Raw genomic sequence first — 27,807 nt, forward strand, 5'->3', positions numbered from 1 at the left:
TACCTGTGGCAACAATTTCTTTAAAAGTAGTGTGATGTGGTAAGATAAATCAATTCAAGATGCTTAGTGTAAAGTGGAAAAATCAAGATTAAGAAATGAGAAAGGGATTGACAGAGTTTGGGAAACTTTAGATTAGAACCTGAAGATCATATGGTAGTGAGAATGGGAACCATAAAGCAGAGTGGGGATGCTGGGATTAGACCAACAGAGAAATCTGAATCTGCTTCCCTTGGGAAATTAAAATACTGCCACTTTTTTGATCCTGCATCACCAATGCCAGGCCTTGATCTTTTTTTTTTTTTTTTTAATTTTAGTCAGTTTGTTTATTTCATGTATTCTTTAAAAATTTGTTTCTTGAGCTATAATTCATATGCTATAAAACTAACATTTTTAAATGTTTTTAGTTTGGTGGTTTTTAGTTTGTTTACCTGGTTGTATAATCATCATCACTATTTAATTCCAGTACATTTTCCTCACCCCACAGAGAAACCCTATACTTATTAGAAGTCATTTCTCATTTCCCTTCCCTTCTCCCCACTATGAGTTTACTCTATGGATTCATCTATTTTGGACATTTCATATAAATGGAATCATACAAACTGGCCTTTTATGACTGGCTTATTTCAATTAATGTAATGCTTTCAAAGTTAATTTGTGCTGTAGCACGTATCAGTACCACATTACATGTATTATGGCTACATGATATTCCACTGTAGGGCTGTATCACATTTGCTTATCTACTTATCAGTTACTGGACATTTGTTTCCACTTTTTGTTTTTATAGCTATTATGATGATGCTATGAACATTCATGTACAAGTTTTTGTGTGAACATGTCTTTTTAAGGACTTTAAAAAAATTCAAGTATAATTAACATACAGTGTTACAGGAGTTTCAAATGTACAACAGGATTCCACAATTTTATATATTTGTCAGTGCTCATAAAGATAAGTGTACTCTTGGGGCACCTGGGTGGCTGAGTCGGTTAAGCATCTGACTTCGGCTCAGGTCATGATCTCATAGTTTGTGAGTTCAAGCCCCACATCGGGCTCTGTGCTGACAGCTCAGAGCCTAGAGCCTGCTTCAGATTCTGTCTCTGTCTCTCTGTCTGTCTCTCTCTGCTCCTCCTCCCACTCCTACTCTGTCTCTCTCTCTCCAAAATAAATAAACATTAAAAAAAAATTTTTTTAAGAGAAGTGTACTCTTAATCCCCTTTATCTATTTTACCCATCCCCCCACCCACCTCCTCTCTGGCAAATACCAGTTTGCTATCTGTATATAACAGTCAGATTTTTGTCTCTTTTTTTTCTTTGTTTTGTTGTGTTTAAGTTCCACATACAAGTAAAATCATATGATATTTATTTTTCTTTGAATGACTTATATCACTTAGTGTTAATCCCTCTAGGTTGATTCATGTTCTTGTAATTAGCAAGATTTCACCATTTTTTATGGCTGAATAATACTCCATTGTGTATATATACCACATCTTCTTTATCCATTCATCCATCAGTGGACATGTAAGTTGCTTCCATAACTTGGGTATTGTAAATAATGCTGCAATAAACATAGGGGTGCATATATCTTTTTGAATTAGTGTTTTTGTTTTCTTTGGGTAAATACACATTAGTGCAATTATTAAATTATTGAATTATATCGTAATTTTATTTTCAATTCTTTGAGGAACCTTGATAATGTTTTCCACAGTAGCTACATCAATTTGCATTCCTACCAACAGTGCACAAGTGTTCCTTTTTCTCCACATCCTTGCCAACACTTATTTCTTATCTTTTTGATTCTAGCCATTCTGACAAGTGTAAAGTACTATTTCATTGTTGTTTTATTTTGCATTTACCTGATGATTAGTGGTGTTGAGCATTTTTCATATGTCTGTGGCCCTCTGTATATCTTTGGAAAAATATCTATTCAGATCCTCTGTCCATTTTTTTTTTAATTTTTTTTTAATGTTTATTTATTTTGGGGACAGAGAGAGAGACAGAGAATGAATGGGGGAGGGGCAGAGAGAGAGGGAGACACAGAATCGGAAGCAGGCTCCAGGCTCTGGGCCATCAGCCCAGAGCCTGACGCGGGGCTCGAACTCACAGACCGCGAGATCGTGACCCTAGCTGAAGTCGGACGCTTAACCGACTGAGCCACCCAGGCGCCCCCCTCTGTCCATTTTTAAATTGGATTTTAAATTGTTTTTTTTGTGTGTGTGTTGAGTTGTATAAGTTCTTTATATTTTTTTTATACTAACCTCTTATCAGATGTATCATTTACAAATATCTTCTCTCATTCAGTAGTTGCCTTTTTGGTTTGTTGATGGTTTCCTTCACTGTGCAAAAACATTTTACTTTAGTGTAGTCCAATAGTTTAATTTTGCTTTTGTTTTTCTTGCCAGAGAAGACATATCTAGAAAAATGTTTCTACAGTTGATGTCAAAGAAACTACTCTCTATGATTTCTTCCAGGAGTTTTATGGCTTCAGGTCTCATATTTGGCCCTTAATCCATTTTGAGTTTTTTTGTATGGTGTAAGAAAGTAATGCTGTTTCATTCTTTTGCACGTAGCTGTCCAGTTTTCCCAACACCATTTGTTGAAGAGATTGTCTTTTTCCCATTGTATATTCTTACTTCCTTTCCTGTAAATTAACTGGCCATAAAAGCATGGTTTTATTTCTGAACTTTCTGTTCCATTGATCATTGTGTCTGTTTTTGTGCCATTATCACACTGGTATGATTAGTATAGTTTTTCAGTATGTCTTGAAATCTGGGATTGTGACACCTCCAGATTTGTTCTTCTTTTTTAAGATTGCTTTCACTATTTGGGATCTTTTGTGGTCCCATACTAATTTCAGGATTATTTGTGTTGTGAAAAATGTTGGTATTTTGATAGGGATTGCATTGAATCTGTATATTCTTGTGGTAATAGGGACATTTTAACAATATTTGTTCTTCCAATCCATGAGCATAGACTACCTTTTGGTTTGTGTTGCCTTCAATTTCTTTTATCAATGTTTTATAGTTTTCAGAGTATAGATCTTTCACCTCCTTAGTTTATTCCAAAGTATTTCATTCTTTTTGATGCAACTGTAAATGTCATTGCTTTCTTAAGTTCTCTTCTACTACTTCATTACTAGTGTATAGAAATGTAACAGATTTCTGTATGTTAATTTTGCATCCTGTGACTTTACTGAAATCATTTACCAGTTCTAGCAGTTTTTTGGTGGGATCTTTAGGATTTTCTCCATATAGTATCATGTCATCTGCAAATAGTAAAAGTTTTACTTCTTCCTCACCAATTTGAATGCCTTTTTTTTTCTTTTTCTTGTCTGATTGCTGTCACTAGGACTTCCAGTATTATGTTAAATGTTGAATAAGTGGTGAGAGTGGACATCTTTGTCTTGTTCCAGCTCACAATTTTTCACCATTGAGTATATTAGCTGTTTTTCATATATGGCCCTATGTTATGTTCAGGTATATTCCCTCTATACCTATTTTGTTGAAAGTTTTTTATTATAAATGGATGTTATATTGTGTCAAATGCTTTTCCCTCACCTTTTGAGATGATCATATGGTTTTTATCCTTTCTTTTGTTAATGTATTACATTGATCGATGTGTGAATATTGAACCACTGTCTGGAATGAATCCCACTTGAACATGGTGAATGATTTTTTTCATATGTTGTTGGATTTAGTTTGCTAATATTTGATTGAGGATTTTTGCATCTATGTTGATCAGAGTTATTGGCCTATAGTTTCCTTTTTTTGTGATGTCTTTATCTGGTTTTGGTATCAGGGTAATGCTGGCCTTGAATTTGGAAACTTGCCTTCCCCTTCTATTTTTTGGAAGAGTTTGAGAAGAAAAGATATTAACTTTTATTTAAATGTTTGGTATAATTCACCTGTGAAACCATCTGGTTCTGGACTTATGTTTGTTCAGAGTTTTGGATTTTTCAAAAAAATTTTTAATATTTATTTACCTTTGAGCTGAGGGAGGGGGGGAAGGAGGAGCAGAAAGAGGGAGACAGAGGATCTGAAGCAGGTTCTGCACTGTGAGCACAGAGCTGGATACAGAGCCTGAACTCATGAATGGTTGAGATCATGACCTGAGCCGAAATCAACAGTCAGCTGTTCAACCACCTGAGCCACCCAGGCATCCCTGTTAGGAGTTTTTTGATTACTGGTTCAATTTCATTGTTGGCAATTGGACGGTTCAAATTTTCTATTTTTCCTGCTTCAGTTTTGGGGAGATTATATGTTTCTAGGAATTTATCCATTTCTTCTAGGTTGCCCAATTTTTGGCATATAATTTTTCATAATATTCTCTTATAATCATTTACATTTCTGTGGTGTTGGTTATAATTTCTCCTCTCTTTCATTCCTGATTTTGTTTATTTGAATCCTCTTCATTTTTTGATGAGTTTGGATAAAGGCTTATCAATTTTATTGATCTTTTTTTTTGAGAGAGAGAGAATGTACATGCACATGAGTAGAACATGGGGCCAACGTGGGGCTCCATCTCACAATCATGAGATCATGACCTGAGCTGAAATTAAGAGTTGGATGCTTAATGAACTGAGCCACCCAGGGACCCCTTGATTTTTTCAAAAAGCCAACTTTGGGTTTCTTTGGTCTATTCTATTAAGTCTTTATTTCAATTATTTCTGCTCTAATCTCTATTATGTCCTTCTCTTGGCCTTGGGCTTTGTTCTTCTTTTTCTAGCTGCTTTAAGTGTATGGTTAGCTTGTTTATTTGAGATTTTTTTCTTGCTTCTTGAGGTATGCATGTATTCCTACAATCTTCCCTCTTTCATTGCATCCCAAAGACTTTGGATCACTGTGTTATTTCCATTTGTCTCCGTTTATTTTTTTATTTCACCTTTGATTTCTTGGTTGACCCATTCATTGTTTAGTAGCATGTTGTTTAGCCTCCATGTATTTGTGTTTTTTGCAGATTTATCTCTTGAGATTGATTTCTAGTTTCATACCATTGTGGTTGGAAAAGATACATGATATGATTTCAATATTTTTGAATTTAATAATCGTTTTGTGGCCTAACATGTAATCTAATCTGGAGAATGTTGTGAACATATGTTCTCAGTTCCCTTGAGCATATACCTAGGACTGGAATTGCTGGGGTGTATGCTAACTCTATGTTTAACATTTGAAGAAATGCCAGACTTTTCAAAGTGGGTGTACCATTTTACATTCCCACCAGCAATGTATAAGGGTTCCATTTTCTCCATATCTTGCCAACTTGCTATTATCTTTCTCTTTTATTACAGCTATCCTTGTGAGTGTGAAGTGTTATCTTACTGCGGTTTTTGTTTACATTTTTCTCATAACATATTTTCATGTGCTTCCTGGTCATTTGTATATCTTCTCTGGGGATATGTCTATTCAAATCCTTTGTCTATCTTTCATCTGGGTTATTGGTCTTTTTTCTTGTTGAATTGGAATAGTTCTTTATGTCTCATGAATACTAGGTCCTTATCAGATAAATGATTTGCAAATATTTTCTTCCATTCTGTGGGTTGTCTTTTCATATTTTTCCAGTCTTATTGAGAAATAATTAACATACATCACTGTGTAAGTTTAAGGAATACAGCATAATGGTTTGATTTACATATATTGTGGAATGATTACCATAATAGCTTCAATTAATACAACTAATAGCTTCTCATATAAATACAATAAAAAGAAAGATAAAAAAGGAAAAAAAGGAAAAATCTTTCTTCTTGTGATCAGAACTCTCATGATTTACTGTCTTAACAACTTTTCTTTTCTTGTTTATTTATTTTTGAGAGGGGGAAGGGGCAGAGTGAGAAGGAAGCAGAGGATCTAAAGCAGGCTCTGTGCTGACAGCATAGAGTTCAACGTGGGGGGCTCAAACTCACAAACTGTGAGATCACGACCCGAGCCAAAGTCAGACGTTTAACTGACTGAGCCACCCAGGTGCCCCTTAACAACTTTTCTATACAGCATACAGCAGCATTAGCTGTAGTCGTCATGTTGTACACTACATCCCTGCTACAGGAATACCTCATTTTATCACACTTTGCAAATACTGTGTTTTTTATAACTTGAAGGTATGTGGCTATCTTGCATCAAGCAAATCTATCAGTATCATTCTTCCAACAGCATTTGCTCATTTCATGTCTCTGTGTCACATTTTGGTAATTCTTGTAGTATTTTAAACTTTTTCATTATCACTACAGTTGGTATGGTGATCTGTGATCAGTGAGTATGAAAGCTCAGATGATGATTAGCATTTTTTAGCAATAAAGTAATTTTTAAATAAGGTATGTACACTGTTTTTTAAGACATAATGTTATTGCACACCTAACAGACTACAGTATAAACATCATTTTTTTATGCCCTGGGAAACCAAATGATGCGTTTAACTCAATTTGTTGTGATATTCACTTTATTACAGTGGTCAGGAACCAAAGTGACAAGGTCTCCAAGGCATTCCTGTATTGATATATGCAGTTGTCTTTTAAATCAGATAGGAAGGAAAAAAAGAGTTATAATAAAAACTACATTTATACTTGTATATTAACCCATATAGTTTTATTTGTGCTCTTTATTTCTTCATGTGGATTCAAGTTATTCTCTAATATCCTTTAATTTCATCCTGAAGGACTTCCTTTAATATTTTTCTCATAGGGCAAGTTTGCTAACAATGACACCTATTTTTGTTAATCTTGAATGTCTTACTTTCTCCTCCTTTTTTGATGGGTAGTTTTGCCAGATATACTATTCTTGGTTGACAGTCTTTTTTCTTTCACCACTTTATTTATTTATTTAAAAAAATTTTTTTAATGTTTTTATTTATTTTTGAGACAGAGAGAGACAGAGCATGAGCAGGGGAGGGGAAGAGAGAGAGGGAGACACAGAATCCGAAGCAGGCTTCAGGCTCTGAGCTGTCAGCACAGAGCCTGATGCGGGGCTTGAACTCACAGACCGTGAGATCATGATCTGAGCCAAAGTCGGACGCCCAACTGACTGAGCCACCCAGGCCCCCCTCTTCACCACTTTAAATATTTCACCTCACTACCTCTGACCTTCATGGTGTCTGATGAGAAATCAGCTGTTCATTTTTTTTTTTTTTCAACGTTTATTTTATTTTTGGGACAGAGAGAGACAGAGCATGAACGGGGGAGGGGCAGAGACAGAGGGAGACACAGAATCGGAAACAGGCTCCAGGCTCTGAGCCATCAGCCCAGAGCCTGACGCGGGGCTCGAACTCCCGGACCGCGAGATCGTGACCTGGCTGAAGTCGGACGCTTAACCGACTGTGCCACCCAGGCACCCCACAGCTGTTCATTTTATTGAGGGTTACTTGCATATAGGGAGTCATTTCTGTCTAGCTGCTTTCAAGATTCCTTTTCTGAGACTGGCACTTTCTCTTGTGGAAGGTTATTAACTATTTATTTAATTTCTTTAATAGAAATAGGACTACTCAGATTGTCTGTTTCTTCTTGTGCAAGTTCTGACAGATCGTGTCTTTCATGAAATTGACCCATTTTATCAATTGATACATTCAAATTTGTAGGCACAGAATTTTCATAATATTCCTTTATTATCCTTTTAATACCTATGGGATCTCTAGTGATCTCATATTTCATTTTTTATATTAGTAATTTGTATTTTCTTTTTTTCTTGGTTAGCTTGGCTAGAGGCTTATTGATTTTATTGTCTTCTTAAAGAACCAGTATTTGATTTTGTTGATTTTCTCTATTGATTTCTCATTTTCAACTTCATTGATTTCTGCTCTAATTTTTATTATTATTTTCTTCTGGGTACTTTGGATTCAATTTGCCCCTCTTTTTCTAGTTTCCTAAGGTGGAAGCTTATAGATTTTAGATCTATCTTCTTTTCTAATTTATGCAGTCAATGTTTTAAATTTCCCTCCAAGCACTGCTTTCACTGCATCCTACAAATATTGGTAAGTTGAACTTTCATTTTCATTTACCATAGTCACTTTTTAATAACATGATTCTAGCTCTGACATTTCATCATACTTTGTATTACATTCCAATATCCTTCCTAAATTTAATGCATCACATCTACAGGATTCTAATGAACTAATTCTTTTCCCACATTTTGGGAGAAATTTTTCAGTAACAGCTTTAACTCTAACTTGTGGAGGCATTACATGATACTCTTACACAGAAATTTTTGTTTCTTTTTTTAATCTGGAAAAGACAGGGATTACTACCTATTAAAAAAATGCATGTTTGAGTTCAACAAAATCCTGGCCCTTTTAGCAGTATCACTTACTGCTTATAATCAGCCCTGTTAACATTGATTTGACTATAAAGAGCTTTAAAGGTATAAAAGCATACTGGAAAAAAATTCAGTTCTGGGAAGAAATATTATTTTCTCTTTTGCCTTGCTGGAAGTGTGAGCACTTTGACAAGTGTTAGATTTGCTTTTGGTTACATAAGAAACCAGCTGTGCTCTGCCCCAGATCTCATCCTGCCAGTTCTATTTGAACAAAAGGGAAATGTATTCTTGAGAAAGTAAATATGTACAAGGGCTCTGTAAATTAGCCTGTTTTGCTTCAGATCTCAAGTCATCATGTTGGTAAAACAGTCTTCATCTATTACATTGATTGCATATCACTGGTACAGAACAGAGAACTCACATTTGTTCTTCTCTGTATATATCAGAATCCAAAGATCTTGGGATCAAAGATTCAGAAACATGGCATTCTCACTTGATGGGTCCATGTGTTTATACCAAGAATGTTTGCTCATCCATCCATTATCATATATCACTTCACTCACAGCTATATGAATCCAGATTTATAGAGTCAATTGCCTCTCCTCCTTCTCTGTTTGGTCTCTCCAGAGGGCTTCAGTCTTAATAATCCAAACAAGCCTCACCATGTTTACCCCCAAACCTGGTTCTCCTCCAGCATGGTGTCCATCTAGGAGCTTAGCTTTGACACCTATAATTTCCTCACTCCCAAGTTCTTCCAAGTTCAATATATGAATTCTCCCTCAGATCTGCCAACTTATCATCTCTCACTTATACATCTTAACTCTTTTCCCTCATCCTCACTTGCCCTCTCTCTTCTAATCTGTTTCCCACCCAGTAGCCCAAGTGAATTTTTTTCTAAATGCAAATCTTATTTTATCATTCCTTTGCTTAAAATCTTCCAGTGGCTTCCCACTGGTATTAAATTAAGGACTGACATCTCATACAATGGCCTACAGACCCAGCATGATCTGATCCTTACCTATCTTTCCAGACTCAGTGAGGGTCAACTGCTAACTTATCTCTATCCCACTCATCTTTCTAACTCAAAATCTGTATATGTCACCATGACTTATGACAAGACATCTGGCTGGTGGTTTAATACAATGTCAACAAAAACAAGCATCACCCCTCCCCCCCCCCACCCACCATGTGTTAAAAAAAAAAAAAACAAAAAAAAAACAAAAAAAAAAACAAGTGTTCAAAACTCCTGTAGAGCTCCCGGATGGGTTGGAATTGCCTACAAGGGATTCAATGAGCCTCTATCCTCTTCCATGTCTTTTGACATCAAGTTTGATATTTTGAACCAACCAAATACTGGGAGTCCAACCTTGGTATGATTATACAACACAATTGGACTTATTATCTCCGGTGAGTCATAAAATGGCTGTGAAGGTTATTACAAATGAGGAGTTCCTGAAATGTTTTGAGCTGCAGCATCATCCAAAGAAGGGTAAAGTTTCCCTAACTGGGACAAATCCTTGAATGTTTTGTGAGAAAAGCCATCTTCTTGTTTGAAAGTCATACCTGGCACGTGTGTGCGCGCGCGCGCGCACGCACGCGCGCACACACACACACACACACAATGCTCAGATGCATTAACCCCAACATTCTGAACAGCTCAGCACCTCATGAGTGATCCACATCATCCTCTTTTACTTTATTAACAGCTGTGCTAAGGTATAACTGACATAAGATAAACCATACAGATTTAAAGTGTACAAATGGATACATTTTGACATATGTATGGTAGTTTATGTCTATCATGTTGCCATTGGTTTTCTATTGGCCCTATCTATCCTTTGCTCTCTTTCTTTTTCTCCTGACAGATTTTAGATTGAGTATTTTTAAATTCCATTTTATCTCCTTTGTTGGCTTGTTTTTAAATAGTAGTTACTTTAGGTATATAGCAAACATCTTCAATGTATTGTGCCCTAACTTCAGCTGGTATTCATGCACAGTATAAGAACCTTACAATAGCATACTTCCATTTCTCCCCTCCTGGATTTTTGTTTGTTTGTTTTGCAATGCATTGGATTGTTGTTGTTGTTGTTGTTGTTTAATTGTAGTAAAATATACATAAAATTTATCATTTTAGCCATCTTCAGGAATGCAATTAAGTGGCATTAAATATTCACATTGTTGTGCAACCACTGCCACCATCCATACCCACAGCTTTTTCAATATCCCAAACAGAAACTCTATACCCATTAAATAATAACTCTCCATTCCCCATTCCCCTCAACCCTTGGTAATCACTCTATAAATCTGACTATTCTAGGCACATCATATAGGTGGATTCATATCATATTTGTCATTTTGTTTCTGCTTTAGCCTATATCAGAATTTCCTTTCTTTTAAAGGCTGAATAATATTCCACTGTATGTACATAGCACTGTTTATTTATCCAGTCATCTGTTGGTGGACATTTGGGTTTTTCATCTTTAGAACTTAATGAATAATGCTGCTATTCCCCTCCTGGCTTTTATGCCATTGTTGTCATACATTTTACTTATACATACGCGACAGGCCTCACTGATATTATTTCTGTTTAAACAGTGAATTGTCTTTTGGACATTTAAATAGAAAAATATCATATATTTACCCATGCAGTTATTTCCTGTGTTCTTTATTCCTTTGTGTAGCTCCATTATTTTCATTCATTTTTTCCATTTTAAAGTATCATAATCCTCCTGCTTGAAGGATTCCCTCTAACATTTCCTGAAGTGCAGATCACTGCTAATACTTCTTTCATTTTCATATGTCTAAGAACATCTGTATTTTGCTTTTTGTTTTTTTGAAAGTTATTGTCACAAAATATAGAATTCTGGATTCAAAATTTAAAGTACTGAAAGGAAAAAAAGACGTTGCTCTACTCTTTTCACTTGCAAAAAGAATTCTGCTGTCATGGTTATCTTTGTTCCTTTGTATGTAATGTTTCTTCTTTTTCCTCTAGTTGCTTTTAAGATTTCCTCTGTCTTACTGGTTTTGAGCAAATTGATTATGATGTCTTTTGGCATACTTTCTCTCATTTTCCTGTACTTGACATCCATTGAACTCCTTGGATCTTGGTGTTATAGTTTTCATCAAACTTGGGAAATTTGTAATCTTTATTTTTTCCAATATTTTTCTGTTCCCTTTTCTCTTCTCTCCTTGGAAATTCTATCTACGTGTTCCCTGAGATACAGGGAATATCCAAGGTGAGCTCTGTTAGAAAGAAAAGACTGGTCTCCTGTGTGAGCTCCAAGACTATTCCAGAATTCCTCCCACTGGATCTTTCCCAGCCTCAGGTGATTTCTCCACATGAAAGAATTCATCCACAAATTCTCAAGGGGGGCTCTGCAGATTTCCAGAGTTCTCTGTACCTCTCTCCTCTCTGGTAATTTGTCTTATGAAATCTAGATTTCTTGGTCTTCCTGGACTTTTAGCTCTGTCTCCCAGACTCAGAAGTTTGCTGTGCTCCACCCAGGATCCTTCTCCCTACACCATGGCCCTGAAACTTTCTCAAAGCATTAAGCTAGGATAACAGCAGAGTTCACCTTGGATGTTCCCTGTATCTCAGGGGTCACTGGCCTTCATTGCTTGGTGCCCAGTATCTCTAAAAACCATTACTTCATATATTTTTGTCAGGTTTTCCCTACCAGAGATTTCTCATGTCCTACTCTTGGTAAGTAAAAGAGGTCAAAATTACCAGTGGCCAGAGTGTCTGACCTCACCATCTTCTTATCCAAAGCCTCAAGCTTATGAACCATCCCTGCCAGATATTGCCCTCCTGCCCTATGGTTGTAGGTTCCAGCTGGTTCCTGAACCAGTACATCCAGCCCAGGGGGCATGTGGGGGCTGCTAAGCCCAGGAAGGTAGATTTTGTTTAATTCACATGAAGGTTTCACATGCAACGGTAGTCCATCTGGCCTCCTCCATCCTAACGTTTCCCCCTCCAGATGGCTATGCTAACTCCTTCAGCCTTGCAGGCTCTGGGCAGCCAAACTTAGGGATTGGCTGTGCCTTCACATGAAGCACACCCTCCTTTGCCTCAATAACACTGTGTTGTGGGTAGCAACAGGAACAGATCAGACACTCCACATGTAGTCTCTGGGGCCAAAACAAAGTTATAAAAGCCTCAGTGGGTATCCAACAGTGGCCAAATTTTGCTTTTTAACTAGAAATGGGACACCTGAAGCATCTTTGAAAATGTATGCTTGGAGTAATTTTAGTTTTCAGTTTTGGGTGGGTGTGTGTGTGTGTGTGTGTGTGTGTGTGTGTGTGTGTATTCGACTGAAATAAAGGGATGAAAATCTATGCTTTATCAATTACTAAGGCCACTATCTCTTTTGTTTCCTTTAGGAATAATACCTAAAAATCTTCTGTTAACCCTCAAGACTAACTACCCCAAGCTTAAATACTCCCTACATTAGTCTGTGCTACCACAACAAAATACCATAGTCTGGGTGGCTTAAACAACATAAATTCATTTTCTCACAGTTCTGGAGCCTGAAAGTCAAAGATCAGGGTGCCCTCAGGATTGGTTTATGATGAAGCATCTCTTTCTGGCTTGTAGATGGCCATCTTCCTACTGTGCTTTTCCTCTGTGCATGCATGGAAAGAGAGAAGTCTCTGGCACCTCCTCCTCTTCTTAGAAGGACATCAGTCAGACTGGATTTGGGTCCTACCCTCATGATCTCATTTAAACTTAATTACCTCTCTTAAAGACCCTATCTCCTCATACAGCTACACTGGGGGTTAGGGTTTCAACACACAAACTTTGGGGGAAACAATTCAGTCCACTGTACTCCCCCAAACCCTGAGCAGAGAATCTTTGCCTGGCGTGGATGTTGACTTTAGCTCAGGTCCCCCTGCTTCATTTTCATTCTCTTGGGATGACAGAGGACTCTTTGGGTTGATACTGAGTATGGTGTCACTACAAATGAGCAGCCCCTCTGGATAAGCTTGGGGACCTGGAGAGCTGGCCCTGGCAAAACATTGCAGCTGTGCTGCCCCAGACCCATAGCTGGACACCCAGTCACAGTAAAAAGTCACTGTCACCTGGAATTTATCAGGTTACACAAGGTATGCTCTCCCATGCCTTTAACCTCTTCCTCCCTCTACACGTATCGCTTCCCCACTTTTCTTCAACTGTATCCCTGCCAGCTGCTCTGGCCTCCTTGCCCTTCTTCCACATTGACACCTCTGTAATATAGGCAGGGTACCAGGAGGCAATACAGCCTGGCAAGGGTTCCCAAACTTTGCTGTGGTGATTAGGATCACCTGGGAAGCTTTCAAACCCCCCCTCAATGTCCAGATCACATACTTTATGGATTCAGTCAGAACGTACAGGGTGAAAGCCAGACATCAGTACGTTCCTGAGGAACTGGGTTTTGAATCCTAGTTTTACTGCTTCTAGCTGTGTAACCTTGGGCTAAATGGAGGAAATAGTAGCACCTATCTTATAAGATTGTAGGTAGGGTTAAATGAGTTAATACTGTGAAGACCCTAGAACGGTGCTTGCCATATAAGGTATGTGTTATAAGTGTTAACTACCATTGTTACCAGAAGTGTCTAAATGAAACCAGTTCCCTACAGAGGAAAATCCTTTACTAACTTAAGAGAATCAGTACACAAAGTCCCCGACTGTGAAAGGGAAAAGAGTGAGCTAACATTTACCAAATACCTGCATGGTGCAAAGCATCCATTACTTTACCTAATCTTTACAATAATCCTTCAAGACCAATATTATAATTATTTAACAGAAGAATAAACTAAAGCTTAAATAGATTAATTTGGGTTAATTCCAAATGATGGAGTTGGGATTTTCCACCAGGACTTTCTTACTCCAAACTCAGGTTCCTCTGAATCCTCTTCTCAACTAAGCCACCACCTTCGGACTTTTGTGTTCGTCTCTGCATCACCCAATTTTAGCAACAATCCTGTTAAGTCAGTTCAGCCAGAATTCCCCACCCTTCACATATGATCAAATTCCTCATAGCCTACCACACCTAGGTGGTAGCTGGTCACCCTGGCCTGCCTTCAAGAAGAATCCTGTCAGGTAGGTTTGGCCAGAATTCCCCTTTACCCCTGATGTCTCCTCTTAGTAATTTTCCATCCATTAACCACCACTGCCCCCTCAACCCCTGTTCCTTGGCTACAAATCCCCACTTGTCCATGTTGTATTCATCACTAAGCCCAGCTCTATACTGGTAACTGCAAGTTACCACTTTCCTGTCCAGCTGGTGTTTTTTTTGACAATCTCACTAACACACGCACATTCACATACACTCACATACACATACACACAAACCACAGCACAACTCTGGAAGCAATCCTCAGGAAACAGTCCTTCATCCCCAACTAGTAACAGTTATGACTCTTACACTATAAACATAAACAGCACCCACCACTGTCTAGTGTGGCCACGTCAGACTTGGGCGGCTCAGCAACCAGCCTCTGGATCTGAGTCAGAATGCTGCATGCTTCCTCCATCTCCTTCCAGATGAGAAACACGTCCTCTCTGACCCCAGCTCCTGGGAAGGGAAACACAGAGTGAGTGGGTGGCTATGGCAGGCCCAAGAACCCTCTAGTAGTCCTAGAGGCCTGGCATACCCCAGTCAAGTATCTAGAACATTTCTGAACATCAAATTCCACCGTCTCCCCTAATGTGAGAATCAGAACTGAAATCCCTAAGGAAGTGCTGTCAACTAAGGAAACATAAATGCAGACTTTGGGATGCAGTAAATCTTTGTAAATATCTGTACCAGCGAGAATATTTTAAGATGAATTACTGATAATACTCAAATAAGGTAAAGAATAAAAATATTCAAAATCACCTAATAAAGGCCAAGGTAAGGAAGGGAAATTCAATGGTTTAGGAAAGTAATACTTCCTAACCTTTCTTGATTAAGCTGAGATTTCCTGCTTCTTTGAAAACCACCTTCACAGTCTTTATTTTCCCCTAATGTAAGAGTGATTCTTTGACCTCCTTTTCTGGATCTCTGCTGTCTCAATTAAGGGTTAGGTTTGGCCATATGGCATATTTTTTCAAAATGATTTGGCTTCTAAATATAGATACTAATATCATTCTCACAATCAATTAATCAATAAAAGTTTATCCCGTAGGTAACAGGTCCAAAGCTGGGATAGAGGCTCTGCCTTCACCAAGATCTAGGCCCTGACAGATTAGTCATTTCCATACATTAAGTAGGGTATAGGAGTGGGAGGGAAATGGACATGACCACAGAAGTGCAATATAAGGGATCTGACATCATCAGATCTGTGGTGGTATCTTGACAACATCAATATCAATGTGATGGTTGTGGTAATGTCCTATAGTTTTGCAAGATGTTACCATAAGCGGAAACTGGATGGAGAGGACCTGGCTATCTCTATTATTTCTTACAACTGTGTATAAAGCTATGATTATCCCCCCACACCTCCTGACTAGAGCCTGTTATGCACACAAGGCCAGTAGTGACTCCAAGAGGCCATGAAAGAACCACCCATTTTCCATGGCATCCACGGGCCCAGCCACTGCCTTGGTACTACCCAAGGCATTGCAGGATTACCAGGGAGTTGCCATCCTGGGGTTGTTCCTAATTCGGCTGTACAGACAACTATTTAATAGCTATGTTTTCTAGTTTTAAAAATTCCACTCCAATAAAAACCTTAAAAACAACAACAACAACCAACTCAATTTCAGACAGTATACAGTCAGCTCAGAGAACACTGGCTCTGTTATCATTAAAGTAAGCTACATCCAAATTCTCTAATGATAAATACCTCTGAGGGTACCTGCATTGTGCTCAGTATTGTGCTCAGGCCTTTCTAAACATTGTCTCTTTCTCTTTTTACCCCAACTCTGCAGGCAAATTCTATTCTTGTCCTCCTTCTACAGTATATATAAACTGAGACAGAATGAACTGTCCAAGGTCACACTGTCAACAAGCGGCAGAGCAGGGAAGGAGTCAAACCCAAGTTGGTGTGACTATACCAATTCAGCCACCCTGAATAGTTGCCCTAGAAAAGGATTGGATGGTTATAGAGGGTCCCTGCAGCCCCCTCCCTGAGCTGCTATTAAGATTCCAAGTCTGTCTACCTAATAGTCCACAGACGCCTGAGATCCCATAACCAAGGAGATTGAGAGACCACCATCAGGTCTAGGGGCTGCCCCCACCCAGGGTGAAAGGATGGACTTTAAGCTACCAGGATAGACCAGAGTCAATGTTTCTGACTTTTAAAATGTCGTCAGGAAGGGCAGGGCAGAAGTGAAGGGATACCAGGGATCTGGCCCTCCCGAAGTGAGAGAGTATTAAAAGCTATATTCATAAAGAAGCAAGTGACAAGCCCTGACAGAGATGGATAGCCACCATGCCTCTGCAGCCATCAACAGCCCAAGGAATGACACGTGACAGCTCCATGGTAGAACTCCAAAAATATCGTAAACTGCTGCCAAATGCAAACCTTAAGCCCATAGCACTTTCTGACTGTTGTAAAAGCAAAACTGGCTTCCGGTTGCTTGCTGCAGCACAGAGGGGTTAAACAGCAGAATCCTCCAAGAAGTTCAAATGAGTCAAGGCTTTCCATTTTCCCCAGATTTGCCAATAATGTCTTAAGAGGTAGTGGACCACGGGTCAGCAACAAAGGAAAAATTCAAAGAAATGGAGGTGGCTCTTGATGACGCAGGAACAGGACATGTGTTTAAGGGGCAGCAACTGACAGCATGCTCCCAGTGCAGGCAGTAACGAGATGATCACTACACAGGTTTAGTCATTATAATTAGGCAGTTACAGATTCCTACACTGGTGATCAGAAAACAAAATAAAACTGTCCATTTAACCAGATTTGCTTTGAAAACAAAACAAGAAAAGCTGCAGGGCAATACAAAGTAGACCTTAGAATGTAGAGGTTTTATTTCATTATTCCACAGGCAGTGAGGAAGGGCTGCCATTTTTATGAGGGTCACTTCTAAGGGATGTAGCTGGGACATCAGACAGCTGCAGCCAAGGGAGACAGCCCTCTTCTTAAAACAGAAGAGGGTGGAAGACAAGGCACAGGAAATCCCAGTATTCAGAGAGCTCTGTGAATTTGAGATGCCACAGAGGCGACAAAACCACGATGAAGCTGTACAGATTTTGATCATCAAGGTATAAGCTAGCCACAGTCTGCTGTGCACAGAAGCAGGATATGGTTTCTCACAGAGACATCCAGACGACCTACAAAATCTTCCAACCCAAGTGTCCCCTCTCGTGCACCAACCCCTGATATCTCCCATGTGTCGTGAGGTAGCAATTTGAAGGCTCACAAAATTCTGACACCAGCTGGGAGAGATGTCACATTAAGCTGCTGTTTTTCATTAGGACCTGGTATTGATTTCTCAGACTGGCTGGTTTAACAAATGAAATGAGACCCAGATTAGATATGTTTTGATATGTCAGGGGAACACCACCTCCCTGTCAAATCTTCCATGTCTCACTTACAGAAGTCCAATTCCTTAATTATTCATTTGGCAAATATTTGTCAAGAACTTACCTAATGTGGCGGATGAGCACTGCCAGTGCTGAGGGCCCTGCTCCCTGCATTGCAATCAGGTCCAGCGTTCAAGGCCCCCATAACACTCCCTCTAACACTCTGCCACCTGGTCAGAGCACTGTCCTCCAGCCCCCCTGGGCCCCCGGACACCGCTATCTTCACCACCAGGAAACTCACAGCCCTCCACTCCACCCACCCCACCCTTCATTCAAGGCACTGTTCAGCCTCCACCATCAAGCTTGGGACATGCATCCCAGCAAATAGTGATCTGCCTCCTGCTCCTTCTCAACCCTGTGGAAGGAATCAGCCACACCACTGTTCTCAGTCCTTTTGCTGCCAGGGCACACTCTCAGCACCACCACCACCACTACCACCCCCATTAGATAGGCTGACAGTATATGCAATTCCTGGCCACCTGTCCCCCAACCTCCAATTCCAAAGAGCACAAAGAAGCATCAGCCAGTGATGGTGAACTAGAATATGCATAGCCTTGAATAGTCTAATTTAAGTCAATCCTTCACAAACATGATGCCTTATTTTTGGTACGCAGCTGCTTGTAACACAGCTCACCACCCAGCAGCATGTCCCCCGTCATCCTGCTACCCAGACGTGTGGTCTACAGCTCTCCTATGGTGTTAGCACACAGGCTTGGATTACTGTTTATGCTTGTGCAGGCTGACTTTGCTCACTAAATTATAAACATCTTGAGCATCGGGACAATATCTTTTCTTTCGTTGTATCCTCCATAGCACTTAGCACAGAAGCTAGTGTTTTCAGCAAGAATTCTTATCCTTCTTTGTTTTTATTTTCCTTATTAAAAAGAAACAATGACTGAGCACCTAATATGGTCTTTCCTCGGGGAATTGCCCTGCCTCATGACTGAGAGGCCCAATATTGCAAGAAACTCTCGAGAGTGGTATGTAACAGACTCATATCCTTAGAGCACATAGCTATGCCCTAGGTATTCGAGACATTAGCAATGACTTTCCCTCAAGCAGTAAGTCCCTTCATTTCAGATGCTCCTGCCACAGCTACACAAGGCTCCCCCCATTATCTGAAATACTAGCAATCCAAGGGCAGGAGAGGAAAGGTGATTCCAAAAGCAGCCAGGGATGGCACTGGCCCAGGACAATGTAGGGAGAGGGCAATCCAGAAACTAAAACCACCCTCAGCAACCTTGAATCCCAGACCACCCCCTAGTCCCAGTGCAGGCTCACCTGTCTGTGGCTCTTCTCCACTGCCCAGGACTCCTGGGTGAAGAACTGACCCAGATGAAAGGAGATTGCTGTCTGCCTGAGCCCTAAACTTCTATTTAGCTGTGAGGATCTGAAAGAGCTGAACAGAACTATCAAAAGGCAGTATTTTCAGGAAAAAGCAGCACATGCTTCTATTTACAGAAGGCAATACAACATTTTTTTAAATATAATAAACCAAGAGGTGACTAAAATGTCCAGAAAAATAAAATTATAATATGGGATAATATAGGTGTGATGAAAGGGGGCAATTACATCCATAAAGATATTGCAAGTGGTAAAATCAGTAGTTTCTGTTGCAATGGAAAATCCCCAGTTATTCCTGTTAAATTATATATTAAGATGTTTTGGTGTTGAGAAGTCATTGAACACCTTGTGGCTTGATCCGGCCCCATCCCCCCAACCACTGAGGTGCGTGTGCAGCTGTACTCAGTCGCCCTATGGAAATTAGCCACTAATTAATTTAAAGAAAATAGAGGCATTTCACCATCTGGATAAACATCTAGCATTTCCCTGGAGCAATGAATGTATATGCTTCACAAGGGCCATGATGTCTTAAAAGTAATTTCAAATACCAAGTATGGGCAACTTTTAATAAGTGGGTGTGATACTATCTCCTGGGGCCTCTCTCTTCTAAGTGGAACACCGCAAAATGCAAATGTGTTGCAGTCTAATCGCCCAATATTCACATAGCAAACCTGAATATAAGCCATCACTATTCACCCCAGGGTAAAGAACAAGTGTTCCACCAAACTCAGCAAGAAGCATGGCCCCAGGCTCTGGGTGCTACCGGGCAAGCAAGTGATGAAGACACGGGCACAGGGAAAGAGAAGCAATATCCAAAGAAAAAATGCCCACAAATAAAGTTTAGCTGAGTAAATCTATTCTTTTTAGAACAGGCAATACCCTCTAAAAGGCACCAAATCAAAAGGTATTTTAATGAAATGGTCAATTCAGGGGAACTTTATGGGTTTCCTTCAGAGAAAATTTGTTAAAATTGTTGTTTTTCAGCTTTTCCATCACAAAAAGACCTGGCCTTCTTTTGGTTCTAAGGGCCCCACAGTGCACAAAATGAACACAAGATGGTCACAGAGCTGCTCCCTGATATCTGTCAACCAACTCTGAATCAACAGAGAAACAGTAAGGCTAGGGCTTGTCTTGGGGATCAACCCCACACTAGCATCCACTCAGCTTCCTGTCCTCAACAAAAGCCCATTTTTGTGAAAATTGATCATGTGGGTTACTGAGGACTGGGTCTCATTCACAAGTTTTAGCGCATTAATGATTTTCTTTAAACTCATAAGACACTGACCTAGGACCCAGGAAGACAATTATTTTAAAATATCCTCTTCTCAATAGGACATCCTCTTAGAGCAATCATCATTCACGCATTTATTCAACAAAACTCAATCAATATCTATTATATTTGGGCACTGGAAATACAGGATGAACAGAAACAGTCCAAGCTTTTAAGAGACTCTCACTCCAGTGTGGTCTTCCCAAAGTGTGGTCCTCAGAACCCGTGTCAGAACCCCCCCATCTGCTTTTTCAAAGTGCAAACTCCTAGGCCACACCCCAGACTCATTCTCCAGGAAACTGTACTCTTAAAAGCATCCCAATCAAAACAACCATGAGATACCACCACCTTACACCTGCCAGAATTGCTAACATTAACAACTCAGGTAACAACAGATGTTGGCAAGGATGTGGAGAAAGAGGATCTGTTTTGCACTGCTGGTGCGAATGCAAGCTGGTGCAGCCACTCTGGAAAACTGGATGGAGGTTCCTCAAAAAATTAAAAATAGAATACCCTATGACCCAGAAATTGCACTACTAGGTATTTATCCACGGGATACAGGTGTGCTGTTTCGAACGGACACATGCACCCCCATATTTATAGCAGCACTATCAACAATAGCCAAAGTATGGAAAGAGCTCAAATGTCCATTGGTGGATGAATGGATAAAGAAGATGTGGTATATATACACAATGGAGTATTACTTGGCAATCAAAAAGAATGAAATCTTGCCATTTGCAACTACGTGGATGGAACTGGAGGGTATTAGGCTAAGTGAAATTAGTCAGTCAGAGGAAGACAAAAACCATATGACTTCACTCATATGAGGACTTTAAGAGACAAAACAGATGAACATAAGGGAAGGGAAACAAAAATAATATAAAAACAGGGAGGGGGACAAAACAGAAGAGACTTATAAATATGGAGAACAAACTGAGGGTTACGGGAGGGGTTGTGGGAGGAGGGATGGGATGAATGGGTAAGGGGCATTAAGGAATCTACTCCTGAAATCATTGTTGCACTATATGCTAACTGATTTGAATGTAAATTTAAAAAAATAAAAAATAAAATTAAAAAACAAAAAAGCATCCCAGTGATTCTTTTGCAACAAAACCTTGCAAAGTTTTAGTCTGATAGGCAAGGCAGGCATGTAAACAAGTTATTTCTATACAAAATAGTCTTGGAGAAAAAAAGTTGAGTGATTTCTGGAACAATATTCTAATACCCTGATGCCTCGATTTCTGCCCTAAAGAAGTGCTCCTCAAAGGAATCAGAGTTCTTTTTCCCTTTCAAAGTACTGGAGAGTCCCTGACCTACCATCTTCTCTATATACCTATCCCAGGCCATGAACCTCACTGATGTGGTTCATAACATTCCACTATTTCTAATAGCGTCATCTCTTTAAGATTACATGTCTTTTATAAAGCCTGCTTCCTGCTGATGCATAAAGGAGGAGAAAGTGGGAAAAACTAAAATTTACTATGTGCCAGCCCTTGTGTTGGGCACTTAAACCTATTGCCTTATTTACTCTCACAATGATCCTACAAGTAGGGATCATTACCCCCATTTCACAGATGAGCCAACTGTGGCTCAGAGAAATTAAGAAACTTACCCAAGGCCACACAACTAATAAGTAGTGCAGTCAGGATTCTATTCAGGTCTGTCTCCAAAGTTCCCCATTCTCTTTCCACACTAGAATATCGTTCCTGTGTATCTTCGTAAACACTAGATCTAAAAGCAAATCTCATCTGTGATGTACTGGTTGTTTTTAGTTTCCTTCAAGGGGCTTATAGACTCATCTCTTCCTGGGATGGAACACACCCAGTCTGTAATTGTGATATGTAGGTGATGATGGTTGCTGAGCTACATCTCCAAGGCCAGGGCCTAATGTGACATTCTGATGAGCAACAGCACACACTTGGTGGCTTAGCTGTAATCTGCCTGTGCTGGGATTGGCAGTCACCCACAGGACAGCCTCATGGGGTTCTTAACTCCCAGAGCTCTCAAGTGTTAGACTTCTGTTATCTGCATGTTTGTCTCCCTTATCCAACTGTGATTTCTTTGAAGACATTTATCATTTCTATAACCAGCCCCCCTGGTACATCCCTGACAGCTGAAAGACACTTCCAAATAGACTGTTCCAGAGCATAAACTTGCTGAGGAGAGGGACTTCCTTTTTCATCATTGTATCCCCAGAGCTCAGCACAGTGCTTGACTTTCAAAAGCAAATGTGGAGAATCTCTCACCCTCAAATCAGGGTAAGTATATTCAAAGGTAATCAGAAATCAACACTGGCTCTTTTACCTAGTGACTCGATTTAATTTTTAAGAGATTCTTGAGGGATTTCTCTATGCCATATGTTTTGTTAGGTGATGCAAGATGTCTGGACCCACTCAATTATTTCAGTGGGATCCTAAAAGATTGATTATGTTGGTGACCAAAGAAATGGGCTAAGCCCACCACTGCCCAGTGAGAAAGGGCTGTGGTGAGCAATGGAGGCATCCTGGTGACAGGCTATACTACAGCCAGGAGCCAAGAATAACAAGGAACCCAGGATGTAAACCCACTGCGGGGGAAGGAATACAGGAGTTCCCTGACCTGAAAGAGTCTTAGTCTCTGGTTAAGAAAACCAGACCTTCACACATACCTAGATGTAGGGAAGAAGTGGGTGGAGGTGGAGGTGGGAAATTCTGAAATCCTAAACTGGAATCCTGGAGTCATGGAGGGAAGGAGCAACTTATAACTCATCAAGCAGAATGGGGTGCCTGGATATCTCAGTCAGTTAAGCGTCCAACTTTGGCTCAGGTCATGATCTTGCAGCTCACAAGTTCGAGCCCTGCGTCAGGCTCTGGGCTTCAGATTCTGTGTCTCCCTCTCTCTCCGCCCCTTCTCTGCTCATGCTCACTCAATCAATCTCTCTCTCTCTCTCTCTCTCTCTCTCTATCTCTCTCTCAAAAATAAACAAAAATATTTAAATCATCAAGCAGAGGCATAATTGATACTCTAAGAGTTTGGGGTTCCCTAAATAGGAACCTTGTCCTTTATTCCTTTGGAATCTCCTCCTCAGCCCTACTGAGCCTCTAAAAACAAAAAAGGTGTTGAACAAATGCTTGTTAACTAACCAGAGCAACTGTCTCACAGAAATTCAAGGCGAACCATTTATTGGGAGGAGCAGGACTTGGGAGATAATTAAAGTCTCTCAGCCTTGAAAGCTGTAATGTGGCAACAATTTTGGAAGTGCAGCTGCTCTAGCTCCATGGGTTGAATTAAACTGAGTTCTAGGAAGAAGGAAGAAGACCTCAGAGAGCCTCCTGCTGTCAGTGAGTTACAATCAGTGCTTCTAAATTAAATCAGAGATTAGAAACAAAGAGGCAATGCCAAGCCCGAGTGATGGGCCAGTAAACTTTACATACCTAATTAAAGATCGGAAGTGCCTTCCAAGAACACAACTTGGTTATTTTTTCTCCGCAAGCCTAACAGCCTGAATATATCTTAAAGTAAATAAAAGTTTGGTTTCATGATATTTAGTTTTAATTCACGCATTTATCTCCACCACCACAACAAAAAAAGTGCAGTTTCCAAAGGCAGAATCAGACAAATTTTTACAGCTACACCATTTTTGGACTTCAGAATAAAACTAGCTGATCTGAGTAGCTTTTCTAACACCATTTTGCCAGGAGTACTAAACATAAAAATATTCTCAGAAAAACAGTGCCCTTTTCTATTACTGGATATCCCTTTTTACTAATTCATTGAGAAATCTTTCTCTTGGGGGCAGGAGCCAATATGGTAGTGAGCATTGAACGCTGTTTGTAGTTTCATTCAATTAGGGGTGGCCAGCGTGCAAATGCTGAGGGCCTGGGGCAGTAATGCTCAGTGGTAAGGATGATGATGGATCCACTAGGGATGCCTGACGTGGATGCAGGTGTAAGTGAAAGGTCGTGGGCTGCCCAAACCTGACCTCCAAGAACCATGACAGGGTCCTGAGCTGGTAGCCCTTTTGGTTAAAGATATGAAACCAGACTTAAGGTATAACTGTGCCCCAACTGTCTGCACTTTGCCTCCTCCTTCCTCTTCCTCCTCCACTTCCCCACCCTCCCTCTACCTCCCCCTCAGGTATAAAGTGTGATGCTCTGGCTTGAAGTAGGAACTCAGAGCTCTGATCATGGATGTCAGCCTGGGTGCTCATTCTATCATTGGACTGCCTTGAATTTCCAATTCTGAAGAGCCTGGTGGACCATCTAAAATAAATGCACTGTCTGCTTCACCAATCAGTCCAGATCCCATGATAGGTACATCAATGCCAAAATTGTTTTCTTTGTTTTGTTTTGTTTTTTGTTTGTTTGTTTTTTTTTTTTTTTTTGCCAGATGCCAGACCCTTAAGTGAAAATTTTTACTCTAACATGATTTTACTACTCATATTTACTATTTAAGTTTAGTTACATTTTTTGAGGATGAAATAAGAAGTGAGAACCAATATAGAAGATGAGGTTTGCTCCAAACCCAAGAGATCATCAGAAGCCTTTTCCCCTCCTATAAGGGAGTCCCCAAACCACCAAAATAGACCCCTCACTCTAGGCCCACAAGACTTTCACAACCTAAGGAGTAGCCAGCTCCCCACATTATTAGTATTGTACCCCTTAAAGATACAGTCCCTGGAAAGTTCTAGCACCTAAAGTTCCATCCCCAAAGAGCAATAACCCAGACCCTATCCTGAACAACCTGTCCCTACATGAAAACTTCTGAGAGCTGAAAACTACCACATCCAATTTACAATTATTCTTGCACCATTCAAGCTCCTCCCTGAGCCCAGTCTGACAATAGGAAAGTAGGAGAAGGTCATGCCCAGAAAAGGCCTCAGTATAATCCTACCTTCTACTTATAGTGGAAGAACGGGTGCTCCTGAAGGAGCCCACCACTAGTATCAACCTTGGAAATGGACCTTCCTTCTATCGGGACATAGCTGAACACTATTCATTTCCTGGATCTAAATTCCAATTCTCATCCATCATTACGAATGAAAATAAACTGGTTAGTATCATTCTTTTTGTTTCAGTATTTATTTTGAGAGAGAGAGAGAGAGAGAGAGAGAGAGAGAGAGAGAGCATGCACATATATGCACACTCACACACTCACAACTAGGGGAGGGGCAGAGAAAGAGGGAGAGAGAGAATCCCAAGCAGGTTCTGCATTGTCAGCCCAGAGTTTGATGCAGGGCTCAATCTCATGAACCATGAGATCATGACCTGAGCTGAAATCAAGAGTCAGATGCTTAACCGACTGAGCCACCAAGGCACCCCAGTATCATGACTATTCTAAAAATATTCTTCATGACAGAAGCTTTTGTATCTTGTCAGATTGTATTACTTTCTAGAACCAATGTCTACAATAAAACCCCACCTGGAATCCCAAAAGGAAACTAACATTAATTGAATGCTAATTTTGTAATAAACATTTCCAGGTGTGCTATATGCTTTAATTTTCCCAGCAACCATATGTGGTAAATGTTGTTATTCCCATTTTTACAACTGTGGGAACATAGTTTAGAAAAGTTAGGTAACTTGCTAAGGTCACATAAGTAGGTAGTGGCAAAACTAGGGTTTGAAATCAGGTCTGATTACAAAGTTGATTCACTTTCTAGCAAACACTGTTTTCCAGAGCCAAAAAAGAATCACACAAGACCAAAAATTTTTGATAGCTTATATTACTGTTCAGCAAAAATACTTACCTCTCCATCCTACTAATGTTAGACTCAGTCATGTGATTAGCTTTGGCAAATGAAACGTTAGTGGATGTGACATAAGCAGAGGCCTTCAATATGGCTGCATGGTTTGGCAGGGCTCATGCTATTCACCACAATAAGAATATACTCTGGAAAGCACTAGTTAAAAAAGGGCAAGTCCATCTTAGATTAATCAAACTGAAGCTGACTTATAGACCTGTGATCAAGAAACAATGGCTGAAATCTTTCTAAATTTGGTGAAAACTATAAACCAACAGATCTAAGAAGCCCAACAAAGCCCAAGTACAAGATACATGTCTGGAGAACTGGAAGGGAGATTCTGTGGCATGTTTTGCACTTAAAAAGAAATGCTAAGCGGCTTCAGAAGGCAAAAAGAGAAATAAAGGAGCAGCCAGGGAGGATATGTCTTTTCTCAACCTACAGAGGGTTAGTAGCACTAAAAATCACACCTAATGGGGGCATGTGGGTGGCCCAGTTGGTTAGGCATCTGACTCTTGATCTCAGCTCAGGTCTTGATCTCAGAGTCTTAATCTCAGGGTCATGAGTTTAAGCCCTGCATTGGGCTCTGCATTGGGCATGGAGCCTACCTAAGATTAAAAAAAAAAAAAAATCACAGCTGATGAAGAGTGTGAGTGAAGGGTAGTAGATGGGAATTATGTGAGGAGCTGAATTTTCATCCAGACCAATGTGGGGAAAACCAGACACAGTGCAGGCAGTCAGAGAATTCTAGAGGGCAAAGGGAACAAAAGGATATGATTCCTCCCCTAAAAGTTGTCCCATAAAGGAAATCCAGGGGGAACGTCTCTAGAGAGCAGCTGGCCACAGAATCAGGGTTAAAGGCAACTTTCTGTTAATTCCTGAGGTGGGCAGACACCCCATCTGCACAAGTGCTCAGGGGGACTGATGCAGTAGGTGCCATGAACCTTAGTCCCTTTCCTGTCCTCTCTCTAAATGTTCTTGACAGTCAAAGGAGATTGACCTTAAACTCTTGGGAGGTAATACAGGAACAACTTAAAGCATCATGTGCTATTTAATGTGCCACCCTAAGCAGCCTCTGTCAAAACAATGGAAAAGCTTTCCATCACCTGAAAAGAACAGTCCTAGAAAAATAAACAGGAAAAACTTCAATGCGGAGGGAAATTCTTCCAAGGAACTAATGTACATATGATAATCCAAAGCAAGCACGTGATAAATAAATGACTATATATGATATTTCAACTGTTGTCTTTGCAGTGAAGGAAGAAACAAGACCAAATTGCTCTCAGTCTACAACTAGTTTTTACTTTCTTAGGGGAAGAGGCTGATGTAAGAAATCACCCCAAAATATAAGGCCTAAAAATTGGTAATATTTCATATATAAGTAACTTATTCATATATAAGATACTATAACAATTTACTTATCAAACACATTAGGAGAAATGCAGATTCCTACAAATGTCGACTTACCAACAAATATCAAATGTCAAAATTAAATGAAATCAGATTTTGTAGCAATGTATCTAGTCTATCCAGTTTATACTAGTTTACGTTAGAGCACTCTAAAGGACTTTGGAAACCTGAGAGAATAAGTATAGCCTTTTAAATCTCTACTTGATAATGGGTAAAAATGCAACATTATTGGGGCGCTGGGTGACTCAGTCGGTTAAGAACCGGACTTCGGCTCAGGTCATGATCTCACAGTTCGTGAGTTCGAGCCCTGCATAGGACTTTATGCTGAAGTTCAGAGCCTG

The 27,807-nt window shown here is 39.9% G+C and overlaps 1 protein-coding gene across 1 annotated transcript in view; it reads right to left on the reverse strand.

The window, feature by feature from the left end:
* VWA3B (von Willebrand factor A domain containing 3B) overlaps window positions 1-27,807 on the reverse strand; it is a 208,361-nt gene that overhangs the window by 121,800 nt on the left and 58,754 nt on the right. The window contains 1 exon segment of the mRNA XM_045445795.1: window positions 14,658-14,783. Within this exon segment, the coding sequence (XP_045301751.1) occupies window positions 14,658-14,783 (126 nt within the window).

Source organism: Leopardus geoffroyi, chromosome A3, assembly GCF_018350155.1.
Source record: "Leopardus geoffroyi isolate Oge1 chromosome A3, O.geoffroyi_Oge1_pat1.0, whole genome shotgun sequence".
Lineage (NCBI taxonomy): Eukaryota > Metazoa > Chordata > Mammalia > Carnivora > Felidae > Leopardus > Leopardus geoffroyi.